General features: G+C 46.3%; 1 protein-coding gene across 1 annotated transcript in view; it reads left to right on the forward strand.

Moving 5' to 3' along the window:
* Positions 1 to 18,427, forward strand: part of LOC139372783 (regulating synaptic membrane exocytosis protein 3-like) — a 67,614-nt gene that overhangs the window by 17,973 nt on the left and 31,214 nt on the right. Inside the window, exon 2 of the mRNA XM_071112587.1 lies at positions 1 to 140. This exon is cut by the window's left edge and continues 188 nt beyond it. Within this exon, the coding sequence (XP_070968688.1) occupies positions 1 to 140 (140 nt within the window). The remainder of the gene's footprint in view (positions 141 to 18,427) is intronic.

An 18,427-nucleotide genomic window follows, 5' to 3' on the forward strand; every position in this document is an offset into this window, starting at 1 on the left:
TCCCGGCAGCGGCGGTGGGCAGGGAGAGGCGGGAACGCTGACCGGGAACAAGAAGAGACGATCCAGCCTTGGAGCCAAGATGGTGGCCATTGTGGGGCTGTCGCAGTGGAGCAAGAGTACCCTGCAGCTCAACCAGCAAGGTCAGTTGCACTGTGGTCTCACTGTTTTCAACGGGTTGTTTTGTGAGTTGCTGACGGCCATTTTGGGGCAGTGGAGTTATAATAGAAGGAGGGTCCTGTTGCTCAACCAGCAAGGTGGGATTCAGTGTTGTTGCGTTGTAGTGGATTGGGGGAGGGGTAGTTGTTGGAACGGTGGAGTTAGGCCCCTGTTGTTCAACAAACACCCTGTTGTTCAACCAGCAAGGTCAGTTTCACTCTGGTTTCTCTGTTTTCAACTGGTTGTTTTTTGAGTTGTTGACGGCCATTTTGGGGCAGTGGAGCTACTGTAAAAGAAGAGTCCTGTTGCTCAACCAGCAAGGTGGGAGAAATCACAGGCGAACACAGTACATTATTCTTATTGATGAGGTTGCTGTTCGTACTCGGGCTTGGATGAGCACTCTTCCACACTTTCCATCGCTCATGTTTTCTCTCACATGTCTGGTTAATAATACTGTTCCATCTCCTTCCTTCCTTCCTTCCTTCCTTCCTTCCTTCCTTCCTTCCTTCCTTCCTTCCTTCCTTCCTTCCTTCCTTCCTTCCTTCCTTCCTTCCTTCCTTCCTTCCTTCCTTCCTTCCTTCCTTCCTTCCCTTCCTTCCTTCCTTCCGTCATTCCTTCCTTCCTTCCTTCCTTCCTTCCTTCCTTCCTTCCTTCCTTCCTCCCTCCCTCCCTCCCTCCTTCCTTCCTTCCCTCCGTCCCTCCTTCCTTCCGTCCCTCCTTCCCTTCCCTCCTTCCTTCCTTCCCTCCCTCCTTCCTTCCTTCCTTCCTTCCTTCCTTCCTTCCTTCCTTCCTATGACCTCAGTCTACTCTCTCTTTCTCTTCTCCTTGTTGGGTAATACTGTACATGATATACTTCTGACCCCTACTTGTTCCCTCCTTCCTCTGCTTGGAATCTCTCACCATTCCTGCTAGGTCAGAGCAGAATCTCTCACCATTCCTGCTAGGTCAGAGCAGAATCTCTCACCATTCCTGCTAGGTCAGAGCAGAATCTCCATTCCTGCTAGGTCAGAGATTTTGTCACACTCTCTCTCCTTCTCTTTCTCTCCATCTCTCTCACTATCCATTTGAGAGAGGGAGGAGAAGAGAGGGAGGAGAAGAGTAGAGAGGGGAAGAGAGGGAGGAGAGCAGAGGGAGGAGAGCAGAAGGAAGATAAGAACAGATGTAGGAGACCTTACAGTGAAATGTTTAATTACAAGCCCTTAAACAGTAATGAAGTTTTAAGAAAATTCCTAAAAATAAATGATTAAAGAGAAGCAGTAAAATAACAATAGCGAAGCTATATACAGGGTATTACGGTACAGAGTCAATGTGGAGGCTATATACAGGGTATTACAGAGTACAGAGTCAATGTGGAGGATATATACAGGGTATTACGGTACAGAGTCAATGTGGAGGCTATATACAGGGGGTATTACGGTACAGAGTCAATGTGGAGGATATATACAGGGTATTACGGTACAGAGTCAATGTGGAGGCTATATACAGGGGGTACTACAGAGTCAATGTGGAGACTATATACAGGGTATTACGGTACAGAGTCAATGTGGAGGCTATATACAGGGTGTTACGGTACAGAGTCAATGTGGAGGCTATATACAGGGAGTACCGGTACAGGGTGTTAGGTCAAGTCAACGTGGAGGCTATATACAGGGTGTTACGGTACAGAGTCAGTGTATTACAGTACAGGAGGCTATATACAGGGTGTTACGGTACAGAGTCAATGTGGAGACTATATACAGGGTGTTACGGTACAGAGTCTATATACTATATACTTCTCCTCCCTCTATCTCTCTCTCTCTCTCTCTCTCTCTCTCTCTCTCTGGTTAGAGTGTAGGGGGCGGCAGGTAGCCTAGTGGTTAGAGTGTAGAGGAGGCAGGTATCCTAGTGGTTAGAGAGTGGAGAGGAGGCAGGTAGCCTAGTGGTTAGAGTGTAGAGGAGGAGGCTAGTAGCCTAGTGGTTAGAGTTTTGGGACAGCAATTGAAAGGTTGCTCAATTGAATCCCCGAGTTGACAAAATACAAATCTGTCGTTCTGCCCCTGAACAGGCAGTTAACCCAGTGTTCCTAGACATCATTGTAAAAATAATTTGTTCTTAACTGACTTGCCTAGTTAAATAAAGGTTTGCAGGGGGGGGGCATATAGAGAGAAACAAACAAACAACCCAAGGCCCATTTCCATTAGTGAGGCCATTTTGATAAAGCTCTGTGGCATTTCTCTCTCTGACAGGCTCTCTAGGTGTGTAATTCATAAGAAACCAATCAGGTTGAGTGTTGCTGTAGAGGCTCCCAGTGACAGATCCACTGATTGGTTGATGGGGTAGGTCAGATCAAGTAGCACCCTGGGGCTGTTTCCTGATTTGCCCGATCGATCACATTTAGGATTTTAGTAATTTAGCAGACACTTTTATCCAGAACAACTTACAGTTATTGCATCATCATCTTCAGCTAGCGAGGTAGGACAACCACATATCTCACTCATAGTAAGTACAGTCGTGGCCAAAAGTTTTGAGAATGACGCAAATATTAATTTTCACAAAGTTTGCTGCCTCAGTTTGTATGATGGCAATTTGCATATACTCCAGAATGTTATGAAGAGTGATCAGATGAATTGCAATTAATTGCAAAGTCCCTTTTTGCCATGCAAATGAATTGAATCCCCCAAAAAACATTTCCACTGCATTTTCAGCCCTGCCACAAAAGGACCAGCTGACATCATGTCAGTGATTCTCTCGTTAACACAGGTGTGAGTGTTGACGAGGACTGGAAGGCTGGAGATCACTCTGACATGCTGACTGAGTTCGAATAAAAGACTGGAAGCTTCAAAAGGAAGCCAATGCTTGGAATCATTGTTCTTCCTCTGTCAACCATGGTTACCTGCAAGGAAACACGTGCGGTCATTATTGCTTCGCACAAAAAGGGCTTCACAGGCAAGGATATTGATGCCAGTAAGATTGCACCTAAATCAAACATTTATCGGATCATCAAGAACTTCATTGAGAGCGGTTCAATTGTTGTGAAGAAGGCTTCAGGGCGCCAAAGAAAGTCCAGCAAGCACCAGGACTCCTTAATTAAGTTAAGTTGATTCAGCTGCTGGATCAGGACACGACCAGTACAGAGCTTGCTCAGGAATGGCAGCAGGCAGGTGTGAGTGCATCTGCACGCACAGTGAGGCGAAGACTTTTGGAGGATGGCCTGGTGTCAAGAAGGGCAGCAAAGAAGCCACTTCTCTCCAGGAAAAACATCAGGTTCAGACTGATATTCTGCAAAAGGTACAGGGATTGGACTGCTGAGGGGACTGGGGTAAAGTCATTTTCTCTGATGAATCACCTTTCCGATTGTTTGTGGTATCTGGAAAAAAGCTTGTCCGGAGAAGACAAGGTGAGCGCTACCATCAGTCCTGTGTCATGCCAACAGTAAAGCATCCTGAGACCTTTCATGTGTGGGGTTGCTTCTCAGCCAAGGGAGTGGGCTCACTCACAATTTTGCCTAAGAACACAGCCATGAATAAAGAATGCTACCAACACATTCTCTGAGAGCAACTTCTCCCAACCATCCAGGAAAAGTTTGGTGACGAACAATGAGAAAGGGAGAGAGATAGAGGAACGGAGAGAGAGAGAGAGAGAGGAGCGGAGAGAGAGAGAGAGAGAGAGAGAGAGCGGAGACAGAGAGAGAGAGAGAGAGAGAGAGAGAGAGAGAGCAGAGCAGAGGTCAGGATCAGAGCTCCTGCATTTTTCAGCATTTTCTTTAAAAAATATAGATTAGGAGTTAGATAAACTTGGATTTTTTGTTAGGAACACATTCTACCCTCTACAACATAACCCCTACTTCAAATCAAAATTTAAAACCTACAACCTGATTTTGGACGGGTTTACGGAATCACCTGGAAGGTTCACATACAGAACATTCTCTGGAAAACAACAGAAACCTGAAAACACCATCCAACCTGGAACTGAGTGAGTAATGTTTAGTCTGAAACTATATTTTATTTCCAAAAGCCAAGAAGAAAAATACACAACGTTACTTTGTAACGACTGAATTCTAACATAATTCTACCAAGCTTGATACAGCTTCAACTAGCACTGACGTGTCAAGTGAGAGGTGTCAAAGCCCATTAGCCCAACAATGGCAGGGGAGTCACACAGTCTACTCCAACCAAATGGAGAGGCCTTAGAAGCTGCCTCCCGCTGTTCAGAGGTAATTAAAATGCAGCACCCTGTGCATGTAAAGAATGATAAGGCAAGAAAAGATTACAAAATGAAGCTCCTTATGGAAAATCAAGAAACACTTTTTGCTGACTATTACAAAAATGGGAACATCAGCAACCTTATCTTCCACACAAACCATCCCCTGGCATGGCACAGTGCTATATTAGCACACTGCCCCTTTGTTAAGAGAGGGGGGGTTAACGAGGGGTGGAAACTCAGAATACTTGATAACGAGGACTCTGAGTCAGGTAATATAAATATCTTTAAGTCCGGAACAGTAATGGTACAGGGTAACCCCAAACAGTTTCAGATGGACTTTCACCTAATCAAAGAATTAGCCCAGCAGGAGAAGCTCTCCCTTGATAAAGATACCCCCACCCCGAGCGGGTCAGACCAGACCTCTTCATTATGTAACCCCACAGACGAGCAACCCCCAGCGGAGAGTCAACCTCCCAGCACAGATTACCACTCCCTCGTTGAAATGAAGGACAAATTCACCCAGCTGGAGGTAAGACAGGTGGAGCTGGAACAGCAGGTGATTACACTTCAGTCAGCACAGACCCAGACAACAGTCCAGCACAACAAGACCCCCTTAACCAGACCCGGAGAGCTGGAGGTGGACAGAGACATATCTGCACTCTGGACTGTGGTGAGACAACTTCAACAGGAGAAAGAGCAGAATCAGGAGAGGAACAGAGCACTAGAGGAGAGGATCAGACTGCTGGTGGAGGAGAGGTTGAGGGGGATGGAGGAGAGGGTGAGGGGGACGGAGGAGAGGTTGAGGGGGACGGCGTGTGACAGAGAACAACCCACTAGAGAGGTGGCCACCCCCACAGAGAAGCCAGCAGAACAGCCCACCTCAGCACCTGACAAAAGTCCTGACACCATAGCAGAACAGTCCACACCAGACCCTGACCATAGAGTCGACATCACAGCAGAACAGACAAATGAAGAACCACAAGCCCAGCGGCTCTCACCCCCTCTCAGCACCCCCCCTGTCAGCCACCCTGATAGCCCTTCTGACAACCCCCTCACACCCACTGAGGACAAACACAAGACACAGATTGTACTACTTATGGACTCAAATGGGAAATATATAGAAGAAAAAAAACTTTTTCCCAAACACAGTGTGTCTAAACTCTGGTGTCCAAACACCCAGCGCGCCCTCGACCTTCTGTCTGAGGACCAACTAGGTTCACCCAGCCACATAATAATACACACAGGCACAAACGACCTGAGAGCACAGCAGGAAAGGGTGGCCACAGCACTGAAGGGAGTGATTGAAAAGGCTTCTTCTACTTTCCCCAACCCACAAGTGGTTATCTCCACCCTGCTACAATACAGCGGGTAAACGCAAGTATTTCCCGTGACTGTGCCTCAAAACCAAATGTTTTCCTGGCCCACCACTCCACCCTGGACTTGAACAGCCTCTATGACCAGGTCCACCTCTACAAGGCAGCAGTGCCCACCTTTGCCCGGACTCTAAAGAACATCGCTCTGAAACGTATCCCCAACACTTCACACAGGAGCAACAGATCAATAGACACCCCACCCAGACCAGCGAGACACCCTCCCAGACCTGCAGGACCCCCCCTGGACCTACACATAGAGGACCCACGCCAAGAGGAATTACATCCAAACCACAGTACACCCAGACACATCCACACCCCCACCCCAACCAATCAACACCCCCCCACGTCAACCATGCGCACACCCCATTTAGGCCCCCTCAGATCAGACCTATGCCACTCCTGCCCACCCCATGCACCCCACCCCCGCAAAGAGGGCCTCAACATGGAAGCCACACATACGCCCAGGTAGTGAGCGGGCAAACAGTCCCAACCCCCACTCTCACACTCGCCCAAGCCAATGGCATGTACCAGATGCTCAGCAGGCTCTGCTCACACTTACTGGCCTGAGGCCAAACCACGACCAACAACATTGGACACTCTATGGAACAAAAAGCCTTCACTATATCATCCTGGAATATCCAAGGCCTGAGGTCATCTGCCTTTGGCCTAAAGAGCAGAAACCCGGACTTCACCAAAGAAATCGGTAATACAGACATTGTCATCCTGCAAGAAACCTGGTATAGAGGAGACGGACCCACTGGTTGCCCTCTAGGTTACAGAGAGCTGGTAGTCCCATCCACCAAACTACCAGGTGTGAAACAGGGAAGGGACTCAGGGGGTATGCTAATTTGGTATAGAGCAGACCTAACTCACTCCATTAAATTAATCAAAACAGGAACATTCTACATTTGGCTAGAAATTCAAAAGGAAATTATCCTAACAGAGAAAAATGTCCTCCTGTGTGCTACCTATATCCCCCCACTAGAATCCCCATATTTTAATGAAGACAGCTTCTCCATCCTGGAGGGGGAAATCAATCATTTCCAGGCCCAGGGACATGTACTAGTCTGTGGCGACCTAAATGCCAGAACCGGACAAGAACCTGACACCCTCAGCACACAGGGGGACAAACACCTGCCTGGAGGTGACAGCATTCCCTCCCACATATGCCCCCCTAGGCACAACTATGACAACATAACCAACAAAAACGGGTCACAACTCCTGCAGCTCTGTCGCACGCTGGGTATGTTCATAGTCATCGGTAGGCTTCGAGGGGACTCCTATGGTAGGTACACCTATAGCTCATCTCTTGGCAGTAGTACTGTAGACTACTTTACCACTGACCTCAACCCAGAGTCTCTCAGAGCGTTCACAGTCAGCCCACTGACACCCCTATCAGACCACAGCCAAATCACAGTCTACTTAAACAGAGCAATTCTCAATCATGAGGCATCAAAGCCAAAGGAACTGAGTAACATTAAGAAATGCTATAGATGGAAGGAATGCAGTTTGGAAACCTACCAAAAAACAATTAGGCAACAACAAATTCAATCCCTTTTAGACAATTTCCTGGGTAAAACGTTCCACTGTAATAGTGAAGGTGTAAACTTGGCAGTAGAAAATCTTAACAGTATATTTGACCTCTCAGCTTCCCTATCAAATCTAAAAATCTCAAATAGAAAACCGAAGAAAATTAACAATAATGACAAATGGTTTGATGAAGAATGCAAAAATCTAAGAAAGAAATTGAGAAACCTGTCCATCCAAAAACATAGTGACCCGGAAAACCTGAGTCTACGCCTTCACTATGGTGAATCACTAAAACAATACAGAAATACAATACGGAAAAAGAAGGAACAGCATGTCAGAAATCAGCTCAATGCAATTGAAGAATCCATAGACTCTAACCACTTCTGGGAAAATTGGAAAACACTAAACAAACAACAACACGAAGAATTATCTATCCAAAATGGAGATGTATGGGTAAACCACTTCTCCAATCTTTTTGGCTCTATAACAAAGAATAAAGAGCAAAAACATATACATGATCAAATACAGATCTTAGAATCAACTATTAAAGACTACCAGAACCCACTGGATTCTCCAATTACATTGGATGAGTTACAAGACAAAATAAAAACCCTCCAACCCAAAAAGGCCTGTGGTGTTGATGGTATCCTCAATGAAATGATCAAATATACAGACAACAAATTCCAATTGGCTATACTAAAACTCATTAACATCATCCTTAGCTCTGGCATCTTACCCAATATTTGGAGCCAAGGACTGATCACCCCAATCCACAAAAGTGGAGACAAATTTGACCCCAATAACTGCCGTGGAATATGTGTCAACAGTAACCTTGGGAAAATCCTCTGCATTATCATTAACAGCAGACTCGTACATTTCCTCAATGAAAACAATGTACTGAGCAAATGTCAAATTGGCTTTTTACCAAATTACCGTACAACAGACCATGTATTCACCCTGCACACCCTAATTGACAACCAAACCAACCAAAACAAAGGCAAAGTCTTCTCATGCTTTGTTGATTTCAAAAAAGCCTTCGATTCAATTTGGCATGAGGGTCTGCTATACAAACTGATGGAAAGTGGTGTTTGGGTTAAATCATACAACATTATAAAATCCATGTATACAAACCAAAATTGGCAAAAAACACACATGTATTTCCACGGGGGGCGAGACAGTAATTATGCTTAGCCCCACCCTCTTCGACATATATATCAACAAATTGGTGAGGGCACTAGAACAGTCTGCAGCACCCGGCCTCACCCTACTAGAATCTGAAGTCAAATGTCTGCTGTTTGCTGATGATCTGGTGCTTCTGTCCCCAACCGAGGAGGGCCTACAGCAGCACCTAGATATTCTGCACAGACTCTGTCAGACCTGGGCTCTGACAGTAAATCTCAGTAAGACAAAAATAATGGTGTTCCAAAAAAGGTCCAGTCACCAGGACCACAAATACAAATTCCATCTAGACACTGTTGCCCTAGAGCACACAAAAAACTATACATACCTTAGCCTAAACATCAGCGCCACAGGTAACTTCCACAAAGCTGTGAACGATCTGAGAGACAAGGCAAGAAGGGCCTTCTATGCCATCAAAAGGAACATCAATTTTGACATACCAATTAGGATCTGGCTAAAAATACTTGAATCAGTTATAGAACCCATTGCCCTTGATGGTTGTGAGGTCTGGGGTCCGCTCACCAACCAAGACTTCACAATATGGGACTCTACAAGCAGAATTCTGCCAAAACAGCCTACAACCTAAAACACCAAATAATGCATGCAGAGCAGAATTAGGCCAATACCCGCTAATTTTCAAAATCCAGAAAAGAGCCGTTAAATTCTACAACCACCCTAAAAGGAAGCGATTCCCAAACCTTCCATAACAAACCATTCCCCCTACAGAAAGATGAACCTGGAGAAGAGTCCCTCAAGCAAGCTTCTGTCAAATGTATGATTACAGAGACCAACAAAGAATTTGAAAACAAATCCAATTTTGAAGACAGTACACAAACAACAAGTGTGTGGTTAAAATTGGCAAAAAACACACATTTTTTCACACAGGGTCGTGGGGTTAGACAGGGATGCAGCTTAAGCCCCACCCTCTTCGACATATATATCAACGAATTGGCGCGGGCAATAGAAAAGTCTGCAGCACCCGGCCTCCCCCTGCTAGAATCCGAAGTCAAATGTCAAATGTCTGCTGTGCTTCTGTCACCAACCAAGGAGGGCCTACAGCAGCACCTAGATCTTATGCACAGATTCTGTCAGACCTGGGCCTGACAGTAAATCTCAGTAAGACCAAAATTATGGTGTTCCAAAAAAGGTCCAGTCACCAGGACCACAAATACAAATTCCATCTAGACACTGTTGCCCTAGAGCACACAAAAAACTATACATACCTTGGCCTAAACATCAGCGCCACAGGTAACTTCCACAAAGCTGTGAACGATCTGAGAGACAAGGCAAGAAGGGCATTCTATGCCATCAAAAGGAACATAAATTTCAACATACCAATTAGGATTTGGCTAAAAATACTTGAATCAGTCATAGAGCCCATTGCCCTTTATGGTTGTGAGGTCTGGGGTCCGCTCACCAACCAAGACTTCACAAAATGGGACAAACACCAAATTGAGACTATGCACGCAGAATTCTGCAAAAATATCCTCCGTGTACAACGTAGAACACCAAATAATGCATGCAGAGCAGAATTAGGCCGATACCCACTAATTATCAAATTCCAGAAAAGAGCCGTTAAATTCTACAACCACCTAAAAGGAAGCGATTCCCAAACCTTCCATAACAAAGCCATCACCTACAGAGAGATGAACCTGGAGAAGAGTCCCCTAAGCAAGCTGGTCCTGGGGCTCTGTTCACAAACACAAACACACCCTACAGAGCCCCAGGACAACAGCACAATTAGACCCAACCAAATCATGAGAAAACAAAAAGATAATTACTTGACACATTGGAAAGAATTAACAAAAAAAACAGAGCAAACTAGAATGCTATTTGGCCCTACACAGAGAGTACACAGCGGCGGAATACCTGACCACTGTGACTGACCCAAAATTAAGGAAAGCTTTGACTATGTACAGACTCAGTGAGCATAGCCTTGCTATTGAGAAAGGCCGCCGTAGGCAGACATGGCTCTCAAGAGAAGACAGGCTATGTGCTCACTGCCCACAAAATGAGGTGGAAACTGAGCTGCACTTCCTAACCTCCTGCCCAATGTATGACCATATTAGAGAGACATATTTCCCTCAGATTACACAGACCAACAAAGAATTCGAAAACAAATCCTATTTTGATAAACTCCCATATCTACTGGGTGAAATTCCACAGTGTGCCATCACAGCAGCAAGATTCGCGACCTGTTGCCACGAGAAAAGGGCAACCAGTGAAGATCAAACACCATTGTAAATACAACCCATATTTATGCTTATTTATTTTATCTTGTGTCCTTTAACCATTTGTACGTTGTTAAAACACTGTATATAAATATAATATGACATTTGTAATGTCTTTATTGTTTTGAAACTTCAGGTATGTGTAATGTTTACTGTTAATTTGTATTGTTTTTCACTTTATATATTCACTTTATATATTATCTACCTCACTTGCTTTGGCAATGTTAACACATGTTTCCCATGCCAATAAAGCCCTTGAATTGAATTGAGAGAGAGAGAGGGGGGTCACAGGGGAGAGAGTATGTCAGCGTCTCATTATTACAGGCTGTTGTTATTACCATACTATTGCCTTCAGGGCGGTGTGCTCTGTGTTCCTGTGTTGTATTCTGGCTATTTGCTGCTATTTTTCACCCAATTTAAACTGTTGTTTGGGTGCTGCTCCGTGGCTGATAACAACGAGTTAAGTATAACTATAAGAAACGTAAGATGTGTCGAATCATTTGTACCCAGCTCAGGGCTCCAGCTTTGCATTCGAGAAGAGGATCTTTTGTTGCTGAGATTTACATAAATTCACTGAAAACCCACTAATACACGGTTACATTAACAGTGTTAGACGTTGCATCTTTTTTGGCCGGCTAATAGCCACCGATTAAAAGAAACGTTCGAATCCTATTGCTGCAGGATTATTTTGCCAAAATTAAGACCGAACACCTGTAGACATTAGTGTCTTAAAATAATAAATAAATAAATAATAATAAATAATGACTTCTGTCAACGCTGCTTCCCAGAGAGAGAGAGACGAGTCTAGTCTGCAGGGTTATTAAGTGTGGTAGTTATTAATAGACGGATCTGTCTGTCTCTCGCTCTCTGTCTGTCTCTGTCTGTCTCTCTCTCTCTCTCTCTTCCTCTCTCGCTCTCTCCTCCTCTGTCTCTCTCTCTCTCTGTCCTCTCTCTCTCTCTCTCTCTCTCTCCTCCTCTCTCTCTCTCTCTCTCCTCCTCTCTCTCTCTCTCCTCCTCTGTCTCTCTGTCTCTCTCAATTCAATTCAAGGGGCTTTATTGGCATGGGAAACATATGTTTACATTGCCAAAGCAAGTGAGGTAGATAATAAACAAAAGTGAAACAAAACAAATAATGACAAAACAAAGGAAATAAAGGTCAGAACGTGACAATGGGTTGTATTTACAATGGTGTTTGTTTGTTCTTCACTGGTTGAACTTTTCTCATGGCAACAGGTCACACATCTTGCTGCTGTGATGGCACACTGGTATTTCACCCAGTAGATATGGGAGTTTATCAAAAAAAAAATTCAAATTCTTTGTGGATCTGTGTAATCTGAGGGAAATCTGTGTCTCTAATATGGTCATCCATTTTGCAGGAGGTTAGGAAGTGCAGCTCAGTTTCCACCTCATTGTGTGGGCAGTGAGCACATAGCCTGTCTTCTCTTGAGAATCTCTCTCTCTCTCTGTCTCTCTCTCTCTCTCTCTCTCTCTCTCTCTCTCTCCTTTCTCTCTCTCTCTCTCTCTCTCTCTCTCTCTCTCTCTCTCTCTCTCTGTCTCTCTCTCTCTCTCTCTCTCTCTCTCTCTCTCTCTCTGTCTCTCTCTCTCTCTCTCTCTCTCTCTCTTTCCCTTTCTCTCTCTCTCCCCTTCTGTCTCTCTGTCTCTCTGTCTCTCTCTCTCTCTCTCTCTCTCTCTCTCTCTCTCTCTCTCTCTCTCTGTCTCTCTCTCTCCCCCTCTCTCTCTGTCTCTCACTCTCTTCTGTGTTCCATGTCTTTACTACCCTAATAAGATAGTTGGTATTCAGATCACTTCCTGTTTCAAACATAAAGACCTAATAACTGTCACATGACAGAGTAGATTACAAGCTTAGTTTAACACAACAATAAAACACCCGTCCACACAGCCTCAATCCTCTGCTGAACACTGAACTCCTCCTCTCATAACACTGTATGGAAGCAGGGGTTTGGGAGAGATCTCATGTCATGTCATGTACTTTTACCTTCTCTCTCTCTCTCTCTCTCCCTTCCTTCTCCCCCTCTCTCTCTCGCCCTCCTCTCTCACCCTCCTTCTCTCTCCACTCTCCTCTTTTAAGTATGGACTCAGTGTCTGACACATACAAGTAATATTTCTAAAAGCCTATCAGTTCTCCTGCAGTGTGGTTAGATGATGCTGCTCTACACACACACACACACACACACACACACACACACACACACACACACACACACACACACACACACACACACACACACACACACACACACACACACACACACACACACTGTTATATGAGGCAGGTCTACACCAGCTGTGATGGTCCATCTCATCTCTCTCACGTTGTCTCATCCCTTCCTTTGTTTCTCACTACCCTCCTGCTGTGAGTCTCCTATTTTCTCTGTCCATCCCTCTTCTATCGCTCCTCTCTTCATCTTCTCGTGTCTCTCTCTTTCTCTCTATCGCACAGTCTCAATCTTTTCTTGCCAAGCTTTCCTTTTGAGAGATCTCTCTTTCTCCCTCGTTATTTAGTCTATTCTTAGTGTGTTTTAACTGTAGCCGAGATCTAACCGAGCCTGTCATAACCGACCCTGTCATAAACGAGCCTGTCATCACCGAGCCTGTCGTAACCGAGCCTGTCGTAACCGAGTCTGTCATCACCGAGCCTGTCGTAACCGAGCCTGTCGTAACCGAGCCTGTCATAAACGAGCCTGTCATCACCGAGCCTGTCATCACCGAGCCTGTCGTAACCGAGCCTGTCGTAACCGAGCCTGTCGTAACCGAGCCTGTCATCACCGAGCCTGTCGTCACCGAGCCTGTCGTAACCGAGCCTGTCGTAACCGAGCCTGTCGTAAACGAGCCTGTCGTAACCGAGGGTTATTCAGTGTGGTAGCAGAGAGCGTCTAGTCAGCAGGGTTATTCAGTGTGGTAGCAGAGAGACAGATCCGTCTAGTCAGCAGGGTTACTCAGTGTGGTAGCAGAGAGACAGATCCATCTAATCAGCAGGGTTACTCAGTGTGGTAGCAGAGAGACAGATCTGTCTAGTCAGCAGGGTTACTCAGTGTGGTAGCAGGGATACTTTTTGAAACTGCGACCTTTATTCACCAGCCTCCACATTTTGACTGGCTCGGCGAGAGAAATCACGTTTGCCCTCCCCCTGTGGATGTAACGGATCTAGCTAAAACATTTACCGCAAATTGAATGTTACATTTTGTAAGCTGGGCCTCGCTGTTCATGAAACTGTTCCCAAAGGTGTTCGATGGGGATGAGGTCAGGGCTCTGTGCAAGCCAGTCAAGTTCTTCCACACCGATCTCGATTTCCCTTCACTGGAACTAAGGGGACCTGGCCCAAACCATGAAAAAACAGGCCCAGAACATTATTCCTCCTCCACCAATTTTTACAGTTGGCACTATGCATTTGGGGCAGGTAGCGTTTTTCTCCTGGCATCCGCCAAACCCAGATTCGTCTGGTGACTCCAGAGAATGCATTTCCACTGCTTCAGATTGGCTGTGAGTTTTACACCACTCCAGCTGACGCTTGGCATTGCGCATGGTGATCTTATGCTTGTGTGGTGCTGCTCGGCCATGGATACCCATTTAATGAAGCTCCCGACGAACAGCTATTGTGCTGATGTTGCTTCCAGACGCAGTTTGGAACTCGGTAATGAGTGTTGCAACCCGAGAACAGATCATTTTTACGCCCAAAGCGACTCAGCACTCACGTTCTGTGAGCTTGTGTGGCCTACCACTTCGCAGCTGAGCCGTTGTTGCTCCTAGACATTTCCACTTCACAATAACAGCACTTACAGTTGACCGTGGCAGCTCTAGCAGGGCAGAAGTTTGACGAAAGGTGCCACGTTGAAAGTCACTGAGCTCTTCAGTACGGGCCATTCTACTGCCATTGTTTGTCTATGGAGATTGCATGGATGTGTGCTCGATTTTATACACCTGTCAGCAACAGGTATGTCTGAAATATCCGAATCCACTAATTTGAAGGAGTGTCCACATACTTTTGGCCATGTAGAGTATTTATTCATAATCAGATGAAATATCACAAGAGGTAAATAGCAATAATGTTAAAAACAATGTAAAAAGAAGCATTTTCATGTCCCTGACAAACGGGAGAAATTTATCAGGGGGGATAGACCCATGTTACCATGACGACGTAGACGGCCTTTGCTGGGCTTTTGTTTCTGTTTACTGCTGCTGCCGCTTCTTTAACTCATCATAACTCATTTAACTCATCACATTTAACTCATCCTAACTCATTTAACTCATCATATTTAACTCATCATAACTCATTTAACTCATCATATTTAACTCATCATAACTCATTTAACTCATCATATTTAACTCATCATAACTCATTTAACTCATCATATTTAACTCATTGTTTCTTTAACTCATCCACCCGCTGCATAACGTCAGTGTCCAAAGGATCCTCAGCTGTCTTCCTCTTCCTGGCCACTGCAGCTGGTTCAGGGAGATGATGGCGGAGGTTGATGGGAGATGCAGGTCAGAGAGCAACGTGTGCGTTCTCGGACGGTGGGTTGGGTGCTGGTGAGAAGAGCTTGGGCTTTAGGGAGAGGGGGCAGGATCGGTGATGAACCAGGCCAGGGTGATGAACCAGACCAGGGTGGTGATGAACCAGGCCAGGGTGATGAACCAGACCAGGCTGGTGATGAACCAGGCCAGGGTGATGAACCAGACCAGGGTGATGACCAGGCCAGGGTGATGAACCAGGCCAGGGTGATGAACCAGGCCAGGATCGGTGATGAACCAGACCAGGGTGATGAACCAGACCAGGGTGATGAATGAGGCCAGGGAGGTGATGAACCAGACCAGGATGATGAACCAGGCCAGGGTGATGAACCGGACCAGGGTGATGAACCAGGCCAGGGTGATGAACCAGACCAGAGTGATGAACCAGACCAGGGCAATGAACCAGACGAGGGTGATGAACCAGACCAGGGTGATGAACCAGGCCAGGGTGATGAACCAGGCCAGGGTGATGAACCAGGCCAGGATGATGAACCAGACCAGGGTGATGAACCAGACCAGGGTGATGATGAACCAGGCCAGGGTGATGAACCAGGCCAGGATGATGAACCAGACCAGGGTGATGAACCAGACCAGGGTGATGATGAACCAGGCCAGGGTGATGAACCAGGCCAGGATGATGAACCAGACCAGGGTGATGAACCAGGCCAGGGTGATGAACCAGACCAGGGTGATGAACCAAGCCAGGGTGGTGATGAACCAAGCCAGGGTGATGAATAGGCCACGGTGATGAACCAGACCAGGGTGATGATGAACCAGACCAGGGAGGTGATGAACCAGACCAGGGTGATGAGGAACCAGACCAGGGTGATGATGAACCAGACCAGGATGATGATGAACCAGGCGAGGGTGATGAACCAGACCAGGGTGATGAACCAGGCCAGGGTGATGAACCAGGCCAGGATCGGTGATGAACCAGACCAGGGTGATGAACCAGACCAGGGTGATGAATGAGGCCAGGGAGGTGATGAACCAGACCAGGGTGATGAACCAGGCCAGGGTGATGAACCGGACCAGGGTGATGAACCAGGCCAGGGTGATGAACCAGGCCAGGGTGATGAACCAGACCAGAGTGATGAACCAGACCAGGGCGATGAACCAGACCAGGGTGATGAACCAGACCAGGGTGATGAACCAGGCCAGGGTGATGAACCAGGCCAGGGTGATGAACCAGGCCAGGATGATGAACCAGACCAGGGTGATGAACCAGACCAGGGTGATGATGAACCAGGCCAGGGTGATGAACCAGGCCAGGATGATGAACCAGACCAGGGTGATGAACCAGACCAGGGTGATGATGAACCAGGCCAGGGTAATGAACCAGGCCAGGATGATGAACCAGACCAGGGTGATGAACCAGGCCAGGGTGATGAACCAGACCAGGGTGATGAACCAAGCCAGGGTGGTGATGAACCAGACCAGGGTGATGAATAGGCCAGGGTGATGAACCAGACCAGGGTGATGATGAACCAGACCAGGGAGGTGATGAACCAGACCAGGGTGATGAGGAACCAGACCAGGGTGATGATGAACCAGACCAGGGTGATGATGAACCAGGCCAGGGTGATGAACCAGACCAGGGTGATGAACCAGGCCAGGGTGATGAACCAGGCCAGGATGATGAACCAGACCAGGGTGATGATGAACCAGTCCAGGGTGATGAATAGGCCAGGGTGATGAACCAGACCAGGGTGATGATGAACCAGACCAGGGAGGTGATGAACCAGACCAGGGTGATGAGGAACCAGACCAGGGTGATGATGAACCAGACCAGGGTGATGATGAACCAGGCCAGGGTGATGAACCAGACCAGGGTGATGAACCAGGCCAGGGTGATGAACCAGACCAGGGTGATGAATGATGCCAGGGAGGTGATGAACCAGACCAGGATGATGAACCAGACCAGGGTGATGATGAACCAGACCAGGGTGATGAACCAGACCAGGGTGATGAACCAGACCAGGGTGATGATGAACCACCTGTAGATGGGTCTTCGGGGTTCTGCTCTGTCTCTGGACAGCCCTAAACACCACTCCCAACCCACACCTACAAGCAGATGACCAATACATTAGAATACATTAGAATATATTAGATATTAGCCTGATATATTAGGCTACTTTGAGTTCAAATGCTTACTCAGAACAACTGATTATTATTAAACTACTCTGTTACACCAAGTTTGATTCTCCTGCAACTTCCCTGCCACCTACACACACGACATGACATTGAGTATTGTTCAAGTAGACTGTGATTTTCTCCATCTCTCTCTCTCTCTTTCTAGTTTAATTATGTATTCATTAATTATTAACCCTTTCCACTCTCTGTTAATATCTCTCGTCTTTTTTGTTAGTGTTCTTCAATCCTTCAGCTTTGTCTCTCTAATCAAAAGCAGATCAATTCAGTATCAAATTACATGGTACCTCACTGTAATTAATTATAACAGTTAGATAACAAACCTCTGTAACACACACACACACACACACACACACACACACACACACACACCCACACACACACACACACACACACACACACACACACACACACACACACACACACACACACACACACACACACGAACACACACACACACACACACACACTCACACACACACACACACACACACGTACGAATACACACTCAGACACACACACATTAACACACACGGCTATGATCGCGTCGACAGAGATTGTCGCCTCACTTCTAGTTCTTAGGAAACTATGCAGTATTTATTTAACCAAGGAAATCTCATGTCTTATTACATATTGGATATAAGAGCAACGTCAACTCACCAACATTACGACCAGGAAAACGACTTTCCCGAAGCAGATCATCTGTTTGGACCTCCACCCTGGACATGGGATCTAATTCCAGTAGTCGACCCATAACAACGGCGCCACAGAAGGGGCAGGCGAAGCGGCCACCTGGTCAGGCTCCGTAGACGGGCACATTGCCCACCACTCCAGAGATTAATACTAGCCAATGTCCAGTCTCTTGACAACAAGGTAGACGGAATTCGAACGAGGGTTGCCTTCCAGAGAGACATCAGAGATTGCAACATTCTCTGTTTCACGGAAACATGGCTCTCTCTGGATATGTTGTCGGAATGCTTTATGATTAACGACTCATGGTGTAATCATAACAACATACAGGAACTCAAGACCTTCTGCTCACCCAACCTATAATTCCTTGCAATCAATTGTCGGCCATTTTACCTACCAAGA

This window comes from Oncorhynchus clarkii, chromosome 18 (genome assembly GCF_045791955.1).
Source record: "Oncorhynchus clarkii lewisi isolate Uvic-CL-2024 chromosome 18, UVic_Ocla_1.0, whole genome shotgun sequence".
Taxonomy (NCBI): Eukaryota; Metazoa; Chordata; class Actinopteri; order Salmoniformes; family Salmonidae; genus Oncorhynchus; species Oncorhynchus clarkii.